This window comes from Larus michahellis, chromosome 9 (assembly GCF_964199755.1).
Source record: "Larus michahellis chromosome 9, bLarMic1.1, whole genome shotgun sequence".
In the NCBI taxonomy this organism is placed as follows: domain Eukaryota; kingdom Metazoa; phylum Chordata; class Aves; order Charadriiformes; family Laridae; genus Larus; species Larus michahellis.
The window spans coordinates 28,018,758-28,038,642 of NC_133904.1; the positions used below are offsets into that span (position 1 = coordinate 28,018,758).

General features: G+C 45.6%; 1 protein-coding gene across 7 annotated transcripts in view; it reads right to left on the bottom strand.

The window, feature by feature from the left end:
- Positions 1-428: 428 nt before the first annotated feature.
- Positions 429-19,885, bottom strand: part of PLS3 (plastin 3) — a 54,527-nt gene continuing 35,070 nt past the window's right edge. For 4 of the 7 annotated variants that reach the window (XM_074600240.1, XM_074600241.1, XM_074600242.1 and 1 more), the window contains 14 exons: positions 15,106-15,269; positions 12,651-12,780; positions 12,083-12,215; positions 10,673-10,754; positions 9,842-10,007; positions 8,565-8,707; positions 7,023-7,118; positions 6,338-6,533; positions 5,332-5,410; positions 4,564-4,678; positions 4,311-4,444; positions 3,303-3,426; positions 2,576-2,700; positions 429-1,746 (listed from right to left, as the gene is read on the bottom strand). In XM_074600240.1, the coding sequence (XP_074456341.1) occupies positions 1,614-1,746; positions 2,576-2,700; positions 3,303-3,426; positions 4,311-4,444; positions 4,564-4,678; positions 5,332-5,410; positions 6,338-6,533; positions 7,023-7,118; positions 8,565-8,707; positions 9,842-10,007; positions 10,673-10,754; positions 12,083-12,215; positions 12,651-12,780; positions 15,106-15,269 (1,820 nt within the window). In that variant the 3' untranslated portion in view covers positions 429-1,613. Of the gene's footprint in view, positions 1,747-2,575; positions 2,701-3,302; positions 3,427-4,310; positions 4,445-4,563; positions 4,679-5,331; positions 5,411-6,337; positions 6,534-7,022; positions 7,119-7,225; positions 7,253-8,564; positions 8,708-9,841; positions 10,008-10,672; positions 10,755-12,082; positions 12,216-12,650; positions 12,781-15,105; positions 15,270-19,885 lie in introns of all 7 variants that reach the window. The other 3 variants (XM_074600237.1, XM_074600238.1, XM_074600239.1) reach the window with 1 other exon arrangement.

Sequence of the window (19,885 nt, forward strand, 5' to 3'; positions counted from 1 at the left end):
CGAGACCCAAATCACGCCAGACTCACGTCAGGTGCCCCCACGCCATCAGACCTGTGGTTTCTGGAAACGAGCCCGGCCGGCACATTCCTGACGCAGGGAACAAATTCTGTCCTTCCCCCTGGGTTTTGCCCTAACAGGGCTCTTCCCCTACACCTGCAGACATCGTCTTTGGGCACACAGCAAGACCCCAGGAGCAAGGTTTTACAGAAGTTACCACAAAGGCAAAGCCTCGCTGAAACACAGGTCGAGAACGACCACACTGCCTGTGCCCCTTTTAGAAACTAAGAGCTCCTCAAGCACATCTCGATTCAGGAGTATCATATACACCAATGGACCTGGCACAAAACAAAAAGATCAAACAAAGCAAAAGCTGAAAACAACTGAGGACAGGCTGCCATGCTGGGTCAGTGTAAATAAGGAGAAAAGTGTGTATTTAAATGTTTTTATTTCAACTAATACTTTGCCACCATATTACATCACTTTGAATAGCTTGGAATAGCAATATGATCTCAAAATATAGCAAACAGCTTGCCAAAGCAAGATAATATTAAATCCTATGGATACAGCATCTTCCTTCTTTGGCGACGCTTCCTTTTATCTGTAAAAATAGTTTTATGTTCCAGAACATTTGCTGTTCAGTTTATTGAGCCCTGCTGTTTAGAACATTTGCCTCTTCCCTGCACAAAACCTCCCCACAATGTAGTATGGTTTTATATCCAACAGCATTTTAAATAAAAAAGTTATAGTTTTCATGCAGATTTTCGTAAAAATTATTTTCTAGGTGCACAGAACTGAGCCAAGATGCATACAAAAATGCATTCACTTCCACTCTCAGGTGTAACCATGCCATCAGCAACACAGTATCATATGCTACTGTGAGAGGTCCAAGGATGGTGGTATTGTCATATATAGTATAACTTTAAAAAAAAAAATAAAATAACCAAAAAAACCCTTTTTATAAGCAGCAAGAGAAAAAAACTGCCATGCTTTATTTGTAAAGTAATCAAAATAGTTAGATGTATAAAAAAGCACCATGTACAGAGAATACCAGAGGAAGATCCATCTTCCTAATTACACATTTCTTATTTAGCATTGCGAGCTGGCCTGCAGGTCCCAACTTGTACTGTAGCTTTATTTGCAGAGTTAAGGAAGTGGTCAAACCTAGAATATGCTTGGACCGTAGGACAGAAATTAAACTGGATTGCAGATAGAAGTTAGATTTGTTTCCATTACAACTCATACCAACCACCTTATAACCCTCAGGGGTAAAAAAAAAACCCACGCACCAAGAATCTGAGAAATAATGGGGTGAAAACAGCTCCAGAGCAGTATTGCAAGATGCAGGTCTGTTATGAATGCATTTCTGTGAGCTCTTGATAAGTTAAACTTTCCTTTGGGAAAAGAGCACATCTGTTGGTTAAAACTCCTCTCCCTGAGAATTTTGATAAGAGTTTGTCTTGCAAAGCAAAACAAAGTCCTTTGAACTTCAACAGTTCCTAGGCCAACAGCATTTCAACGTGGTCTCAGCTGATCTGCTACTCATGCACCCTGGGTGGCAGGTTGGGTTTTGTTGCTTTTTGTTGGTTTTTTTTCCTTTACATGGATCAACCCTTTTATACTCGCTTCATCCCTCTGCCCATCAAGCAGGCAAACACCGTCATGACCATCTTCGGTTTCACCTCCACAAGATCTTCTGGAAGAGCATAAACTCTGGCACCGATTCTTCTTGCCATGGACACAGCATACCTATTCGCCACGGGAAGAGGAGGGGGTCAGCACCGAGACTGCTACCAATAAATGACAAGTCAGCTCCTGCCCTGTCCAACACAATTTCACCTATTATCCTCTTTATTAAGATTCGTTATGTGCAACAGTCCAATCACACCACATCTGTTCATTTTATAAGTGGTTTTTTTGATCTTTTGCTGTATTACTTTTCCACAGTGGAGAAGGGTGTCTTTAATGTGCAAATTGACCTTTGAATGTCAAGTTCCCTTTACTAATAGTTAAAAAAAATGTAATTAATATTTGTTAGGGCTAATAGATAGGATGTATAACCAAGGATTAATCAGCTAACATTTAAATTTCTCCTTCTGTTTGCTCTTCAGGAATAATCAAGCGAGACTATTATCTGCAAGAAACTTTGCTGTCATTCTGCCACCGCAGAACAGTCGCAGAACACACATTTCAAAGGCATGTTGTAATAGGCATACTTTAAACTTGACAGCCTACGATGATTCAGCAAGACATGAGACATACAAGGGTTCAGTTTCAAATTCCTGAGCACTTCCTATGCCTGAACAAACAGGTGAGAAACAGAATATCATCGCTAAGAGCTGCGTGGGCTGTTCTGCATTTCTCTAGACCAGCAAGAGTCCAGCCAACTGCTCCCTCCAGCGTTGCGGGCAAGGACAGCAATTAGATTTCAGGAAGTGCTGCCTGTCTAAAAGGTACGCTGTTAAAAGAGATGAAAAACCACAGTAATAAACTGTGGTAAAAACACTTGCAGTTGAAGGCTGACACCTAGAAGGCGCACTCTTTCAATGGGGAAAAGCTTTTGAGACAGCAAACTTACTTAGCATTATTTTGTTTGTCATCTTCCGATAAGTGACCAGTCTTTACAAGGTCATAGTTGATACACCCGGGCTGTATAGCATCAATTAAATCCACAACCGCCAAGCTTGTGCTGATAGTCTTGTCCTAGAGACACAGGGACAGACAAGTAAAGACAAATGTCTAATCCGTAAAGCAGACTGCTCACCTCAATTCAGCTGCTCTGCAACGTGCAACAAAACAAGCTTTAAATAAGCTATCAAAGCAGCAGCGATAGTGATTATTCGCAGCTGGACCACAGGGAAAACCAAACTGCTACTTCTCCTTTGGTAATAGGTACATGATCATTACTCCAATTTACTGCAAGTGCTCTGAAAATACAGAGCAGTAATGGATGCGCAGGCAGCAGATCTGCCTTGCTGACCAGTCCCCAAGGGACAATGCTCACCTACAACTGCTCGCCGCCTCCGGCCCCTGTGCTACCAGCAGCTCAGACCCATCTCTGCCGCACAGCCCAACCACCCTCCCCTCCTCTGCCACCCCGTCAGCTCTCTCGCCCCACTGCCATTCCCCACCGTGGGCAGTCCTAAAAAGTCTCCTCTCTGGTAGCTTGAAGCCCCTTTGTTCCCAGCACAGAGTGAATCCTGTCCTGTTTAAACCCCTTTCTAAGATGCCCCTGCTCTTTCACCAGCCAAGGAAATACATTTTGGGCACCCTTCTCCTTTTGGATGCAAGAGGGGAACCTGCACCTTGAAGTTCTGAATGGAGGTGGACTTGCCAGCTTCTTTCAGGGTCTGGTTTACCCAGCTGACTATAATGTCATCGTTAGCTTTCTGACCGTCACCCAGGTCCTCGAGGACATTCAGCGTGTACCTGCAAACCAGCAGAGAGAACAAGATTAGGCACAGAGCCTGGGCAAAGCCCGGGTGAGCACGCAGCCAGGATGCAACGTGGGCCCATGGCAGCTTGAAAAGTCTTCACATAGTCTCACATCTGCTTTTATTTTTTTTTTAAGACTCCTTTAGCAAAAAGGAAGAACCATCTACCTTATCTGAAGTGTGATTGCTGTTAAAGCATTTAGTCTTTCTAGCCTTTCAAATCCTTTAATACAACATCACAAAACTGCCTGGGCTTGGGACTTTCGTTAAACTGTTTCACCATTGACCGTGGGGTTCACACATCACCTAAACGGTGTGGATCAACTCACAAGTTAGCATTCTGACCTCTCAATGCCAAATAAGGAGCTACCATGCAGCTATTACCCAGATAAATATTATGTATTTGCATCATCTTAGAATTCTTCAGAAACAGATAAGAAAAAGGATGATGAACTTTATCCATGATAAAGCTTCCCCCTCCCCTCATTCCAATGCAGAAGGGGGTTACAAAGCAGCCCTGGACTGTTTCCCTCTCAATTTCCAGTTAAAAATTAGAACATAAAAGTTGTGTACATGTTCCTGCTTAGGGTTTCTGTGTGTGGACCAGACTTGAGCAGGCGAAAGAGAGGTGATCCTGGTCATCAGGATGTCCAGAGATCCTCCAGCGGGATCTCTGGAGGTCTCTGCTCCAGCCTCTCATCTGCAGCAGGATTGGCTCTGCCGCAGTTTTGTCCATCTGTTTCTCAGAAACCCCCCAAGGATGGAGGTTTTACAATCTTTCTGGATGACCTGTTCCAGTGCTGCAGTGCGCTCGTGGCAAAAAACTTCCCAAACTCTGTACCCCATTCACAAATTTTACATGTTTGAGCCAGGTCCTACCTTCTCATCAACTGCCAGACTAAGGCTAGTGTCAGCGTTGGGTTTCCGTCATTCAGATCCTGTCCTCCGATGCCAACCAGGGAGAACTTAGCTGGATGCTTTCCCAAGTCTACAGCGTAGTTACAGTTTTCTAGCTACACAGGGAAAGAGATTAAACAGAAAAATCACTCACAAATATACTCACTTGACTGGAAGCCTCAAATAGGAATTTTTAGTGTCCATAGCTTCTTTTAAAGTCTTTTGAAATGCTTACCTTCTTCATATTTGCTCCAAGCTTAGGGTATGGAGGCTTGTTAACCTTATTCCAGTCAACGGGAACTTTGATCTTTTCATATAACTGTAGTATTACCAGTGCATCTTGGAGATCGCTGAAGTGGAAAACATTGATTAAGCCTAATGTCTCAAGACTTAAATGCACTCCAAGTTTGTCACATCATGAGTAATTACTACTCTTTACAGGTTGTTGCAATTTCAACAACCCTGAAAAGAAACAAAAATTCAAAACATTTTGTCGTTTTCAGGGCAGGAGAAATGCTCCATGCTTAACATCAGCTGGCTACTGAGCTAAAGCAAGTTTTAGCACCGTAAGAAGCAACAGATCCAAAGAATTCTGCTATATAAAATCCAAAAGCAGCCACCTCTCTCCACTGACTACAGGGACCCAGAGTACCTTGCCTCCTAACTACGATGTCTTGGTTAAGCCCAAAAATTAGGGGATACAGAATTTATTTTCAGTTGCTCAAGCAGATCTAAATGTGTTGGGGTTTCAGAGCATCAATTTACACAAGATAGGGGAAAATAAACAAACAGTCTTCAGCCCTTAAAGCCAGTTGCTGATGTGCTAAGTGCTAGCTCAGAAATCCCTGCACGACGGACTGCAGAGAAGCTGCAGTGAGCATCTCCCGCTCCCTGCCACCACCCCTTCTCGAGCTCTTTGCTCGGCATTGTGGGCAACAGGACACCGGTGGGGATACACCTCCAGTCTGATCTAGCTGGGTCTCCCCAAGAGCCTGACGCTTACCCGTAGAGGTGATTCACATGGGGGTTCACACCAAGGGAGTTCATCCAATTGCGGAAGGTCCGTTCCTCACGTGTCTCTCCTAGATAAGAGAAAACAGGTTCATGCAACTTCTGCAAACTCAGAGCTGCACAGGGGAAGGGCAAGACAGGGACCTTTGAGCAGCACAGCTCATCGATTAGGTTTTCAAGCAGAAAAAAGGTATTTTTTTCTATTATAATTTTTTCAAAGGAAGATGGTTGCCATGATATCTAATTTTGATATCAGTGTGATTTCTCCAGGCCTCAGAAGAGCATGCCTTTTGCAGTTTCTGCAAGAAAAAGTAGCAGGAAGGTCTTTCACACAGCTATAGCTAACTGCTGCCTGGCAGCCAGGCAGCCAAAGCCCTAATCCCAGTTCTGCTGTCAATTAGTGCTCCCACAAACATCTCGCTGCATTACTGAGGTTCTCCTGCTCATCCCAGGGAATGGCAACATCAACTTCCCAGGTCTGGCATGGGGACTGCTGGGGCGAGTTCAGAGGAGGCCACAGAGATGCTGGGAGGGCTGGAGCCCCTCTGCTGTGAGGGCAGGCTGAGAGAGTTGGGGGGGTTCAGCCTGGAGAAAAGAAGGCTCCGGGGAGACCTTCCAGCCCCTTCCAGTCCCTAAAGAGGCTCCAAGAAAGCTGGGGAGGGACTCTGGATCAGGGACGGGAGCCATGGGATGAGGGGGAACGGTTTTAAACTGAAAGAGGAGAGATTTAGATGAGATCAGAGGAAGAAATTCTTTGTTGTGAGGGTGGTGAGCCCCTGGCCCAGGTTGCCCAGAGAAGCTGTAGCTGCCCCATCCCTGAAGGGGTTCAAGGCTAGGCTGGACAGGGCTTGGAGCAACCTGGTCTGGTGCAGCACTGAAGCCTCAAATGATAGGTGTTACCTCAATGGAGATACCACCACAGGCACAGCCTCTTGCGACACAAGTGTTTACTTCAGATATTTCCCTCCTGCTAATCTTGTGACTGATAGGGCCATCACCTTCCAGTAGGGTCCAGTCGATGTCCTGGTTTTCAGGCTTGGTAAGTGCTGGGTACTTGTTGAACAGGTTGGCAACGAAGGCCAGGTTCAGTTTGGGATTGCCACTGACCACATCAGCCGGTGTGACGAACTGCCGGCAGCCAAGCCGATCTGCCTGCTGAAGCATGTACTCTGCTCTCCGCAAGTCGTCCCTTTCCTGCCAGGGATGCAATGGACAAGAGCTGTCATGGAAGAGACTGGGCTACAAAGCAGATGGGAAGCTCCTGACTGCTCCCTTAGGCGTCAGTTGCTAATCAAAGGGATGAATGCATGGTAATCCCCAGTGCCGTGGATGTAAATGTCCTGGTTTGCCTTGGTATTTTTCCCAGCATGGTGCTTTCCAAGTTTATGTGCTTTCCAACTTTTATGCTTTTTGAACTTGGTGGTTCAAAAGCAGAAGGCAGCATGCCCCCGAATGGAGCAAAACCACAAAATGGTTTCTCAATCACATACGTTAATTGGCAGGTAGTGACCAGGCCTGCAACACTCACTCATTCAGCACATACCCGAGGTGCACACACGCCCACTGACACCTTACACGCTCTAGAAATTAAGATACCAGGTTACCTAGATGTCATGGGGCAATTACAGGGCACAGGTAGTTCGCGATTGTACAGCACGAGGACACGACAGCCTGAATACCTACATTGAAACCCGACATGTTAATATCGATCTGAGGTTCTCCTTCTTTCTGCCCTTTAGGTGCAATTTGATTGAGGAGGTGGAAATAAGCTCTGGAATCCTGAAATGGATGAAAAAGAAAATTCACGTCTCCTGCACAGCAGCGAATACACCATAACAATTCATTTCAGGCTCATCCAAAATGCTGCACATAATTTGCTTATGTACCTTTACTGAATTACCAAAATCTGTAAGCTTAAAAGAGCACGATGGCAGAAATCCAGGCAGCAGAAAAGGAAACAGAAAGGGAAAAGGTTAGAAATATTTAAGATGAAAACTATGAGGTTTAACTGTTTGAAAACTGCCTTTGCTGCAAGCTCTGGAGTCACAGCCCCCTCACAGTGACCCCATGCTGCTCTCACGGCCCCCACAGCCAGATGCCCCAAGGCGGCCAATTCGTACTGCTACAGCAAGGATGAAAATGGCTCAGCGAAGACAAAAAGCTGATTATAAGAACTCTGAATGTCTCCTCCTGTGCCTGCCCATTAGCTAGAACAGCTTAAAGGAGAGAGGCCAGGGATGGTCACAAACTAGGAGAAGGAAATAGCTGCAGTAATTATTTATCAACTACAAGTCCCTTTAGTCCTCAGCACTAAGAAGGACCTCAGAATATCCTGGCAGCCGATGGGTTGCACCAGACAAGCCAGCAGCTTGCTGGCTTGTCTGGTGCAAAGCTGTAAGCAATTTTGATTTTGGAAATAAGGGTGACCATGTGCGTGCGCACGCATGCGCACACAGAGGGGAGGTCTGGGCTCCCCATGCACCTCAGCTATCAATTCTTGTTTCCACCTCAACAGTGCTTTACCCTGCAATCCGCTGCAGTCCTCTTTCTCCTCCTTGAAACTGCTGGCCATGTGAATAAGCTCCAGAAATCTGCTGAGACCAGGGTCCAAAAACCCCCACGCTGATCAGGAGTCACCACCCTCCATTTCTCACTAGTGCTGAGAGAAAAGAGCCACCCCCTCACATCTGAAAAACAGCTGTAAGATTCCCCGCTCCCATTCCTACTCAGCCCAGTGTAGAGAATAAGGGGTCTTGTTTCCCATCCTCTCTCCAGCCCATGGCATTTTGGATGAAATGCCATCACCAGCAGAGAGCACATGAAGTCATACTCTCCAGGGATGCGGTTAAGGATTTCACCCTGAGCGAGCTGCATGCCCTTGAAAAATTATTCCCATCAAAAGAGATGTATTTAGAATGTTTGTAAACACATGAGTAATACTAGTTTCCTACTCTATTAAAACATGCAACAGCTTTGTAGCAGGATCCCACTAGCACTGGAGGGAACACTCAGACAGTTCAACACTGGGCTCAACCTTATGGCAAGACAGAGCAGCACTGCAGTACCTTAAATATTTAACATCAATAAAACCCTCGTTAATCCCACTCAGTGTATTAAGAAAGGTCCTGTCTGCAGAGGAAGGGCGTCATTTATACATCCAGAAACAGCCCTGGCTGTCTCCCAGCCTTTTCCCAGGCACGTGCAACCCAGGAGAGCCCTCGGTACCTTGATATCCGAGCTGAAGTTATTGATTTTGTGCCAGCCTGCGTTTTCCAAGTGGTAGTTGGCCCATCTTAGGAGCAGCTCTTCTGGGGATAGTTTCATAAGGTCCTCCAGATTTTCCCCATCACGAAGTAAGGCAGCCAGTGCTAGAAGAAAAATGCTCGTGAGGGGAAAGAAGGAGTTTTCAAGAGGCAAACCTACATGTCAGAATTAGAGCTGCAGCAACGTTTCAGGGGGAGAAGTGGGGGACAATACCAACTACTGATTAAATCAAAATAATCTGGGTATTAGTGGAGTTTTCCTGAGTTGGTTGTTACACAGAGGAGTGTGAATGATCTAGAAAACTCTGTGAAAAATATTTTCCATTTTCTTGCATAATAAAATTCTCTAGATTTTAAGTGCAGCCTTTTAAGCTGATGACAGTAAGCTAAATGTAAATGTACTTCTATCTCAATGAAAAAGTGCTTCCAAGCAGTTTCATGTGCACTGTTAAAAAAAGCCAGAGAAGCCAAGATAAGCATCCTTTCAGCTGGTCTGTGCTTCCCTTGCAATTTTCAATCTAAGCCAAACAACGTTACCACTTCACGATTGGGAAGTTTAAATAAAAGACACTGAGGTCCCTCCATCCATCTGGGTGCTCTGATAGCCCATGCAGAATAACAGAGCTCTCGGAATGATCTGAAAAGTCTAAATTTTGGAGGCTGTCATGCAGGGCCAAGCGAGCACAGTGGGGAGAGCTGCAGCCCCGTTCTCCCACCGCCGAGAACGAAGCCAGAGCTCAGCTGCACCGCTGGCAGCAGCACGGAGGAGTTTAAGAGAGCCAAGTCATTGCGAACACACTCCCAAAAAGCTGAAGCCCTCCTCTTTATTTCTTTTTTTTTTTTTTTTTTTTTTTTTTTTTGAGGAAGATGTGCAGTTGTCTACAATCCCAAGGGGACGCAAGCAGCTTGTGCCAGCTCCCAACACCATTGCTGAAGCACACCGGGAGAGCCTGCCCAGCCCCAGGCATCACAAAGCAACGCATTGGCACTGCAAGACACATCTTGACGTCAGTCAAGATGACACATGTTACCAGGGTGGCACAACCCCACTGAACCCGCTGCACGGCTCCAAAGAGGCTGGAGAGCTCTTGGCTTGGCACGTGCCCTGAGGAGCCCGAAGGGGAGTCCCTCGCTTTCAGCGGAGAGGAGGGGAGGGAAGAGGCAGCGACGGGGCTGGAGGTGACAGCACAAGCAATGCGGTGTTCACACTTTACAGTAATCACTCATAGTTTCATTTACCTTCATTTCTGCTGAGCTCGATGTCAGCAAACAAGCCGATCTTAATGATCTGCCAGAGAAGCCCAAGGACCAGGTGGGGTTTCCCTTCCCTCAAGTCCTCTGCGCCAATATTGACAACATGACACCCGATGGCGGATGCAGAATTCAGCGCCAGGTTCAGGTTCTCCTGCAAACAGCACAGCCGAGTGAGAGACAGCCGGGGGAGATGCTGCTTTGCCTTTCATCCAGCGCCAGCAGAGCGGAGATCCCCCCCTCGTCCTCGCTCCAACGGCAGCACCTCGGAGGAAACGCTCCTGGCCACTGAAGTTTTAATGGAGCGGTGGTGGCAGCAGGCTGAATCACTAAGGACTGAACTAGGCACCAGGGTTTAATTTCAGCCTCTGGTATTTAATTTCAGCCTTTTGAGGTAGCCGCATCTAGTGGTGTCAACAAGAATAAGGCTGGAGAAGTGTTAAGTTATACGGACGCACACACGCAGGCATCCTTGCAAAAAACCCCCGTTGTACTATGAAATGATTCACGGACAGCCAGCGCCAATAATCACGTTGTTTTAAAAGACAGCGCTGTTTCTAACAACGGCAGCCGTATCAGGTGCGCACAGCATTTCGGCTGTTTTTCTTATTTTGTCATTAACTCAGCTTTTTTGTCTTTTGAACTGTACCCACAAGCACTGTCAATTATCACAGTACAAAACTGTCTTTAATAATTAAACGTGAGTTATAAGACTCACTCCTTTCCAGAGTTCCACAAATAATGCCTCGAGTCACCACGCTGTCTTCATTAATTGTACCCGAATATGAATTTCAGCAAAAATACAGAAATGTGTTATACCTGAATTATGAACGGCGTGAGTTTCTTCTTGTTAATTGCTCTTTCATCAATCGTGTCCGGAACAGAAAGATTGATCATTTTGCTGGTAGGAAGAAAAACAATAATATTTCAACAACATTTAGTATTTAGTCTCAACAATACTCAATGCACTGTTACAATACTCATCACAGTAGATTTCCTTTTGCCTGTTTGATTTTGTATATTTTTTTTTTTTTTTTAAATCAAGGTTGTGTACATCAGAAGTTAATATTTACATTATCAAGAATGTATTTGTAACCAATAGCTAAGCCTGAAACCTTAAACATGCCACTGGCCACTGCTGATCTCAGCCACTGGAGCAAAAGGAGCACATGAATTATTCACAGCGCAGCCCCTGGACTAGCGAAGACTCGCCGCTCTGTTGACGTCCACTGCAGGTTCCAGTAAGACAATGCGCTCCCTCCCACTGTAAAGGTGCACTGCTGCTGGCAAGATGAAACTGCCCCCAAAAAAGCACAGGCACTTTGAGAGCTCAGTGGGAGCATGTGAGCGCAATGACTTTGTAGTCAACAGAAAACATGGCAAGTTTTTACTTTATGTTATAAACTGCATCCTACTCAGTTCAGTCTTCGCCCGAAGACCTGAATTACGTGAAACCGGTGAAATAAAAAGAGAAATCACAAGCTAAACAAAACAAAACAAAAAAGAAGAAATGAAAGGCAATAGGCAGCCCACTAAACATCTTTTGCGTGTTGATAGAGAGTTACTGAAATTCCAGGCTGATCCAGTTCTCTGTTGTATTAATTCGTTTACATTTAAAAAACAAACTAAACCCACAAAACCGAAAGAAACCCCGTACATAGAAGGCAGCTGGCGTTTAGCAGCCCAGGATGCCGTCCGTTTTCAGCACGCAGCAAAATAAGTTACTTTACTAACCTAGTGCAGCTAGTATCAAAAGCAACAAGAGGATTCCCAGAAAATCAATTTTTGGCTTAATTCATAAGGTCACTAACATTCCCATAGAGGCTGCCCTCTGTCTTAACATCCCAGACAAAAAAGGGCTATTTAACATATCTGCCCTCCCCAAGGTACCTAGCGTCAGTCTGAGTTTGCATCAGGACAACTCCCGCTCCCACAAGGCACCTTCTCCCCCTCAGCAAACTCGGTCTCAAGCCGAGACAAAAACACTAGACAAAAATACCAGTTTATGAAGTTGGCATCAAAGCCGAAGCGTCACGCAATGACAACGAAAGCCTGGGTGACTGAGCCCTTTTTTATACATGCAAAACATTATGCACTCACACTAGTCGCAAAACCAGCCTCAAACAGGATAAAAATTCCCCTAACTACAGTTTGGGGAAGTTATTTTGGTAATTTTTTTTTTTTTTTTTTTTTTTTTTTTTTTTAAATTCAGGAGCCCTCATGACTTACCATAGCACAATCCCATCTCCCACAGCTTTGAACAGGTCATCTGTATTTGGGTTCATTGGAATAACGTGCCTACAGTCAGGATCATTTTCCAGGGCTTTGTTTATCCAATTTACAAAGGCATATTTTTCTTCCTCTAAGATAAACAATTGTAAATTTAATACAGACTTTTTCATAACATAGCAAAGATTTTCCCAAAAGAATCAGTGTACAATAGCCCAGGGAAATAAAAGCCCCGCTGTCATTACCACGCTATTTTATTAGTCACACAAAGTTTAAAGAAATACAACTTTCACTTCCAATTACTAGAATATTACTCGTTACTCAACAACTTTATTATATTCAAGTGTGACACAGGGCCTTCATCAGCAAGCCCAGTTAAGAAAACAAAGAAGCACACATTTAATTTACACACTGCTAATCTGGCATCACCCTCTAATTCTGTCCTGCTCTCCCCTTGACCCGAGATCATTCAGCTACGGGAGAACCAAAGCAGAGCGCATGGCAGGGCAGTAGAAATCCGCTATTTTGGGGATACGGCCTCCCCACGGGCTGAAAGGCAGCGCGGTACCTGAGTAGGAGTGCTGCGTCCCCTCGCTGGAGAGCTCCGAGGTCCCCCCGATCGCACAGATTCCTTCCTTCCTGTTAATTGCTTTTCTGAATGTTTTAGCGATATCGCTGCTTTTCACCTCTTGGAAAATCTACAATTTAAAGTGCTCTGTTAGATGAGAAAAACTCTTGTCTTCATAAAATGAAAGGGCCACAGAAGAAGCTATTTCCTCTCGGCTTTAAAGCAAACTTTGTAGTAAGATCAGCAAACGTGAAGGGCCCAGCAAGGGTGTAGTGGTATTAAATTTAACATGGGTAGTGGGCAGAGAGTTGTCCCGCTCTCTCACACATATTGCAAGTGTCTACCGAAACAGAAGCACTAGGCATGAAGTATCTCACATACATTTACCTTTTCCAGTAGATTTCAAGAGACGATGACAAAAAAAACGTGAAACCTTTGCAGTCAGTCCGAGAGCAGGTACACATGCAGCAGTTTCCGCAGGACCAAAGTTGAGAAAGCTGTTGTGTGATTTTAACCTGTCTGTGTAAGCCAGATGCTCGTGTGGCCGTGACTTTAGTTCACACAAAAGACTTTGTCCGCAACCCAAGAAACCATTCTCTTTAAGTGTGTAACACTCCAATCTGCAATAACGCGTAACAGCGAGCACTCCAGGTAGGGATTCCCCCTCCCTCAACAGCAGGCTTGGGCTAACTGACAAAACACCCTCATGTTTGAGGGCAGAAGAGATGCTTTAGCGCAGAAAGACTGCACGTGCCATTTGCGCAGGTCATATGCTCCTATTAGTGGCCCTGAGGTCCCACAGAACTGAGCGATTCTCAGAAAAAAATACATCCGATGGCTTGAAAGCCTGCTGTAGCTCCCTCAAAACTTAACCAAATCAGTTTCAGCCCCACTGAAAACACAAATGAGATGTATGAAGGTTCTCTAAATGCTACCCAAATGCAGAGGTGTCACTGCAGGGCCAGCCTGCTGGCCTTACCTTCCCCATCCCTTGACCACAGGGGAGGTGGCAAGTCACGATGATGACACAGCACAGTTAGACCATCTCCTGATGGCACACAGAGACTTTACTCACCCCAGTGATCAGGTAGAGCTGAGTGACGACTCAAGAGCCCAAAAGTTCGGGATTTTCTGGTTGGTTGGTTTTAAACATAGGGATTTTGATACCAATTTATTTATTTTAAAGTTTGCTGGACTAGTTAGTGGTATTGTGTAATTTGGAATCTTTGAAAATACGTGCTTTAATGCTGAGGTACCACTAAGTCACTTGGCCCCAACCTCAAGTCAGTTCATGTCGTCCTTTGTACCGTAAACTCCAGCAAAATTGCTCACAGCCAGAAAACAGCAACAGTTCCGTTTGAAAAAAATCCTACAACTAACCATTGCTTCTACTGTATAGCTTAGTGGTCCGTAAGATGTTTCGTGTTTACTCGATCATTGGCACCACTCAAGTGTGACAGAAAAGATCTACTCCTTCCTCCCTAGTGCAAAGTTAGAGTTATGGCCCAGCTCAAACCACCAGTTGAAACATGCACCCAGCATGCAAGTGTTCACAAACTGCAGACAAGCTCCAACTTACTAGTTGACTCCGAACTCAATAGTTCAGAGGGTCTGAAAACAATTAAGGAACAGAAGGTCAAGATAAATTAAGAAATATCAAGAAAAATAGCTGACATGAAAACAGCTCCCTCAATGTAGTGCACATACTGTTACTACTCTTTCAGCATTCAGTCATCAGACTATGAAAAGGCTGAAGGGATGGATATTGAACCAGTATCTCAGTGTTGTGCTGTGTAAAAATAAAAAATTCTGACCTATTTCTACAGAAAAAGGCTGAAGGTTACACCCATCCTCCAGCTTCTCCTATCTCCTTACTCCCCTTCCTCCCTTTTAAGGCAACAAACGGATCTGAGTTTCCCTAGATCAGCATCTAGAACTAATCTGAAAGTGCGTCTTGAACTGCTCTCTCAAATCTTTAGCAAATACTTGTAGTCCCATTAAATTGAGAACGGAAATGATACTGCTTCATTGGGAAAAGCGTTCATCTATGTGCCTGGAAAAACTGAGTAGCTTCCAGTCAATACTGTAAGCTTGGAGAACTGGAAGTCTTTTTTCCAGTTGTCACCTCATGTGGAAATGGTCTTTCGGCCTCCAACAAAGTTTTCATATAGGAAAAGCATGTCGATTCTTTCTGGTTTTCTGTTTAAAACCCAACATATTTCCCCTCTGTCCAAATGTAAAGGCTGGCAGTGACAGCACAAAACACAGTCATATGCAGAGATCTGTACAAAGAAACTGATTTCTACACGGCAAGTCCTGAAGAGTCATCACTTTGTAGAAAGAAAACTAGGATAAAAGTGGCTGAGAAGCCAGGTTCAACCTCTTTGCCCTCTCTTCCTTAGCTGTGTCTAAAAGGGGTCTCCCAGGCTGCTGGAAATTCAGAAATACAACTTACATAGACAAACTCTTCAAAACTAATCTTCCCATCTTTATTCTTGTCGCCGTCGATCATGAGCTTCTGGATGATCTCTCTCACTTTGTACCCGGGGAGAGGCAGGTTGGCTTCCTTGAAGAGCTCGTGCAACTCATAGTCGCAGATGAACCCGTTGCTGTTGAGGTCTGAAGAAGAGAAGGGACAGGAGGAGGTTTAAGAAATGTGCCAGTACTCCGACAGGACCAGCCCCAGACAGTGGGGCAGAAACACAGCCCCCATGCTCAAAAGCGCTTTACGGAGAGCAGCCTGCACACTGGGGATGTCTACAAGACATGGAGGTAAGGAGGAATCTCCTAGCATGGCCCGACACAGCGTACCTGTTTTGGGGCCACATCGCACAGAGCATTCGTCTTTGCTGAAAGCAAGATCCGTGTGGGACCCGGACACACAGCAGGATATCCACACCAAAAATACCAAGCCCAGGTAGTACGCTATTCAACAGACACCACCAAGAATACAGCAGGAATCAAAGGCATGCAGTAAATACAGATGTCACATCCTCAGAGAGTCCCAGTGCAAGCCATGAGATCTCTCTGGCTTTGGACAACGGCAGCTTCAAAGCAGAGCTGACCAGGACGGCTCTGACCCACGTGACTGATGTAAAAGTTTCACAACAGAGCATCTGCATTTTCATCAATGATCTCCAGAGTGGTTTTGGGTTTTTTTGGGGGGGTTTTTTGTTTGTTTGGTTTTGGTTGTTTTTTTTTTTTTTTTTTTTTTTACATCTAACTGCAGCTGGCTTTGCATGTTAAAAATAGACGGTAATGAAACCCGGCACTTCTTACTTTCTGAACTGAAAACACTAAGTCAGCTCTGCATTTACACTTTTTTTATCATGTTGATAATGATGTTATCCATTTATCGCTGACAGAAAATTGCAGCCTGATTTTAATGCTGCCCAAGAATGCTCTGCAAGGACATGTGCTTTGACAGTCAACCACCAAGCCACAGCAGCACTGCCTGCTTAGCGAGATGTTATCGCCTACTAGATTCAGGAAGAAAGAAAACAAGAATCTAGTGAGAATCCGGAGCTTTTCACGTCAACACATCCTAACCCCTTTGGGGACGTCACCACATTTATTGAGTGCACAGGGCAAATCCAGCACCCTAGTCCTTCTTCAGGCGAGCGAGGTTGTGCTGCCTGCACAGGCAGAGGCTAGGTGCCTCCTTCCTCTGGCTAACCAGGGGCAAGCAGACAGCATGGTTCACTGCGCGGCTGGTACCCAGGCTTCGGCAGAGTCGAGTCCACGAGCAGCCGAAGTGTCTGAAGCTGTCAAACATCCCAGATTCACATCCCAAAACTAAGCATGACCCTCCAAGCACGTTTGGAGACAGGGATTCAAGGCATGTTGTGCTGTCACCAGCTCAGTAGCGATGTTAAAATCCCTTTGCTGCAGGCAAATTGCCCAGGGAAGTTAATTCAGTGTCTAAGCTGACATCTCCTCCCAGAGCTGGGGCCATGGGGAGGTACCAACCCTGCATTACTGCTGCTGGTGGGGGACACCTGGATGGGCTGAGGAGGTGGAGATTTGGTGGTCTCTTACCACCGCCATTCAACCACAGGCTCCGCAAAGGCAACACAGTGCCTGTACTGAAGACATCAGCCGAGCTCTTTAAGGCTAAACAAGAGCAGTCTTGGCATTTAAGCAGCTGCCTTACCTTCTCCCTCACCTCCAGAGCTCCTGGTGCTGTGACGGTGCGCTGCCGAGTGCCACCGCACCACTGCCAAACACGCACCCGTGCTGCAAGGCACCCGGCCCCGCTCGGCTTCCCCCAGCCACTGGTCCGCCCATATCCCCCACTGGAGGATTCTGCTGCTCTTCATAAGGCAGCCGAGTTAAATTCCACTCCAGCAACAGTTTCTGCTGCCCAGACAGCCTGGCAGCCCGCAGGCTGCTGCCGGCTCCCCAGGCTGTGCGACCGGAGAGCTGTACTTGCTCTTGTTCACGAGGGAATCCCACACCACAGCCACCGGGGTCAGTATTTATGCTTAAAGGGAGATGCTTTCAAGAATAAAAGAAGACAATCAGGAAAGCTGTAAAGTCTCTTTTTTTTCTAGCAGATTTTGAAAGGCAATTTACTTTTAATGAGGTGTCAGTGGTGACTTTTACGTTATATTTCACAGCAATGCTCCAGCAAGCAGCACGTCCTCACCACCACTCCGACCTTCCTCATTTTCCAGATCCGTATGGGATTTTAAAATTCTTTTTATAAGTTAGCAAGAAAGTGAAATTCAAATGTTTAGTGGCAAACATCCAAAGTAACACAGAGCAAACCTGTACTCTCTCCTACGCCCCAGGCCCTAGGTCTCAAACTAAAGAGCATCAGTTCCAGTGGATTAATAAATACAATAAACTATTTTATGAAAAGTCAGTTTTTACAATAATGCTGATGAAATAAAGGGGTTCGGGCTACTGATAGCAACAGGCTGCTGTCTGGCCTTCAATTTTACAATTTTATTCAAAAAAAATATAAGCTTACAAAGGCAAGCTTTATTAAACAGTCCAGCCTGAGATGTCATCAGCAAACTATTTCCCCTCTAGATAAATCCCAGCTTATTCTGTTATGGCTTTCTTATTACTACGTCTAACTCCACAATATGCATCTTTTCCCTGCCTCACAGCCAGTGAAGAAAATCAGGCAATAAGGGACTTGGTAATCTCTGGGGCCTATGGATCCGAAACAAAACTCTGCTTTCAGCCTCAGCATGCCAACAGCCAACATCCATCGCTTCAGCCTGTGCCTGACTGAACCAACCACAACCCTTTGCCACGCTGCCAAATTAAGCAGGTAAATCCAGAGATACCCGTTCATCACTTCTTCCCACCCAAAAAAACCTAAGTTTTACATCTACCTGAATGTTAGTAGGCAAAGGACAGAGAACAGTAAGACTTCAAAATAAATATTGTATCCTTGATATTACCATGGGTGTGATTTTGATTCAGATTTGGTAAAGGTTTTCTTCTTGATGTGTCTAGCTTAAGTATTCAGAACTGTTTCTGAACCAGGCTTGCATGTGCCATGTCTGAGCCTATTCAGAAGTGAAAGGGAAAAACATGATATATAGTATTTCACAAGGCAGAAGCCTGTTGGGTGGGACAGCAGGGAACCCAGGTCCGAAGTCCCTATCTCTAACACACTGAAGAGATGCACGGGTAAAAGGATGCTTAAACCTGTTTAGAGCTCAGTTCTACATATGAAGCCCTGCACGTCTTTTAAGGGTACAACCTAGTTCAAGGGATTAATCCCTCACCTTCCTTTTATACTGGTTTGCTTGCAGAACAAAAAGCCATAACTTAAAAACACTGACTGAAATGCAAGAGAGGAGTTAGCCCAGGCCATTGGCCGGTCCATCCCCACTTGCTCAGCAGACGTCAATCTCGACCTGAAAGCATCAAACCTGGCTGCAGGGCAGGTATCAGGAATTTACCGCTGTCTGGGTCAACACATGCCCATTTGGAGGGTTTCGTTCGCCCCTGAAAAGCAGCATCTTCCCAGTCCTCCAAGCGTGCCTAGTTCAAAGAAGATTTGCCTCTGCTCACCGAAAAAACAAAAACAAAAAAAAAACCACCCAAAATTAGCAGCTCTGCAGCACGAGGAGCCATCTGAAACACACTGACCGCGAGTGCATGTGGCTCAGAAGCATGACACCAGGAAAGATGCTGCCCATGCGGAGGGGCTGCACACCAGTGGCTCTCAGCACCCGCGCTGGGCTGAGGGACAGCACAGCATCAAGCGTGAAGGACACCCGCTGCGCAGTTAATGCCCCTTAACTCACTCAAAACCCCTGCCTCTCAGGACCTAAGTTCTTCCAACTCTTAACAACGTCCCAAATATCCACGTGGAAGAGTTACTCTTCCATAGTATCCTGGGAAAAAAAATTAATCACTGATTTACTTCATAGATTAAAAGGGCATCTATGTCCCTGACACTTTGGGAGCGTGATTTATGAGCAAGACCGCTCTGTTGGTTCAACTGCAAGACCCCACACCAACTTACTGGTTTTGCAGTAAAGATGCTCTCATTTCAAGTTTTATCTTCTTGGCCACAAGAAGGGCAGATTTAAGTGCCAAAGCCTGGTGGATGTGCTAGCCCGCAGTTTTGGCTTGGTAGCACAGTCGAGTAACCTTAAGTAGAGATTGACTACGTGATGGAATATGGACTCATTCTTCTCTTAATGTGTCCAAAAGCCTTTACCCTGTAAACATGGCAAACAGGCCTGAGACCCCATCCCACAGGGCAGCTGCTTCCCTTCCCATTGTCTCTGTTCCCCTCTGGCATCACAGTCAAATGTACAAAGCAGCAGCATTAGAAAATAAAAAGCAGCCACCTTTGCAGCACCAGCGTAATTACTTCCAGCATTACCGCAGGCCCGCCATATGGTGCCTTGCTGGATGTCCTGCAACAGGGCCAGACTTCAGACGGAAGGTGGTCTAAAGTCCCTCTCTAACAAAATCTGAAATGGTATTCAGCAGCTGAAGAGGCTGTCAAAATAGAAGCTATCCCAAATGAAATCCTTCGGCGTACGGCCCGGAATTATTAATGGAAGAAAGCAAAATTGTTTTAACAGACAAGCTGCAGCCTGGATTCATTATAATCTGCCCGTCGGAAAGGAAACTACAGCACGTCTGAAGTTTCCTATTTCTACTGAAAGATGCATGCGCGCCAGCACACCAGACCCGGGAAAGGTCACCACAGAGATGTGCGGCACCATCTCCTGCCCATGTGCAGGTGGCGCAGC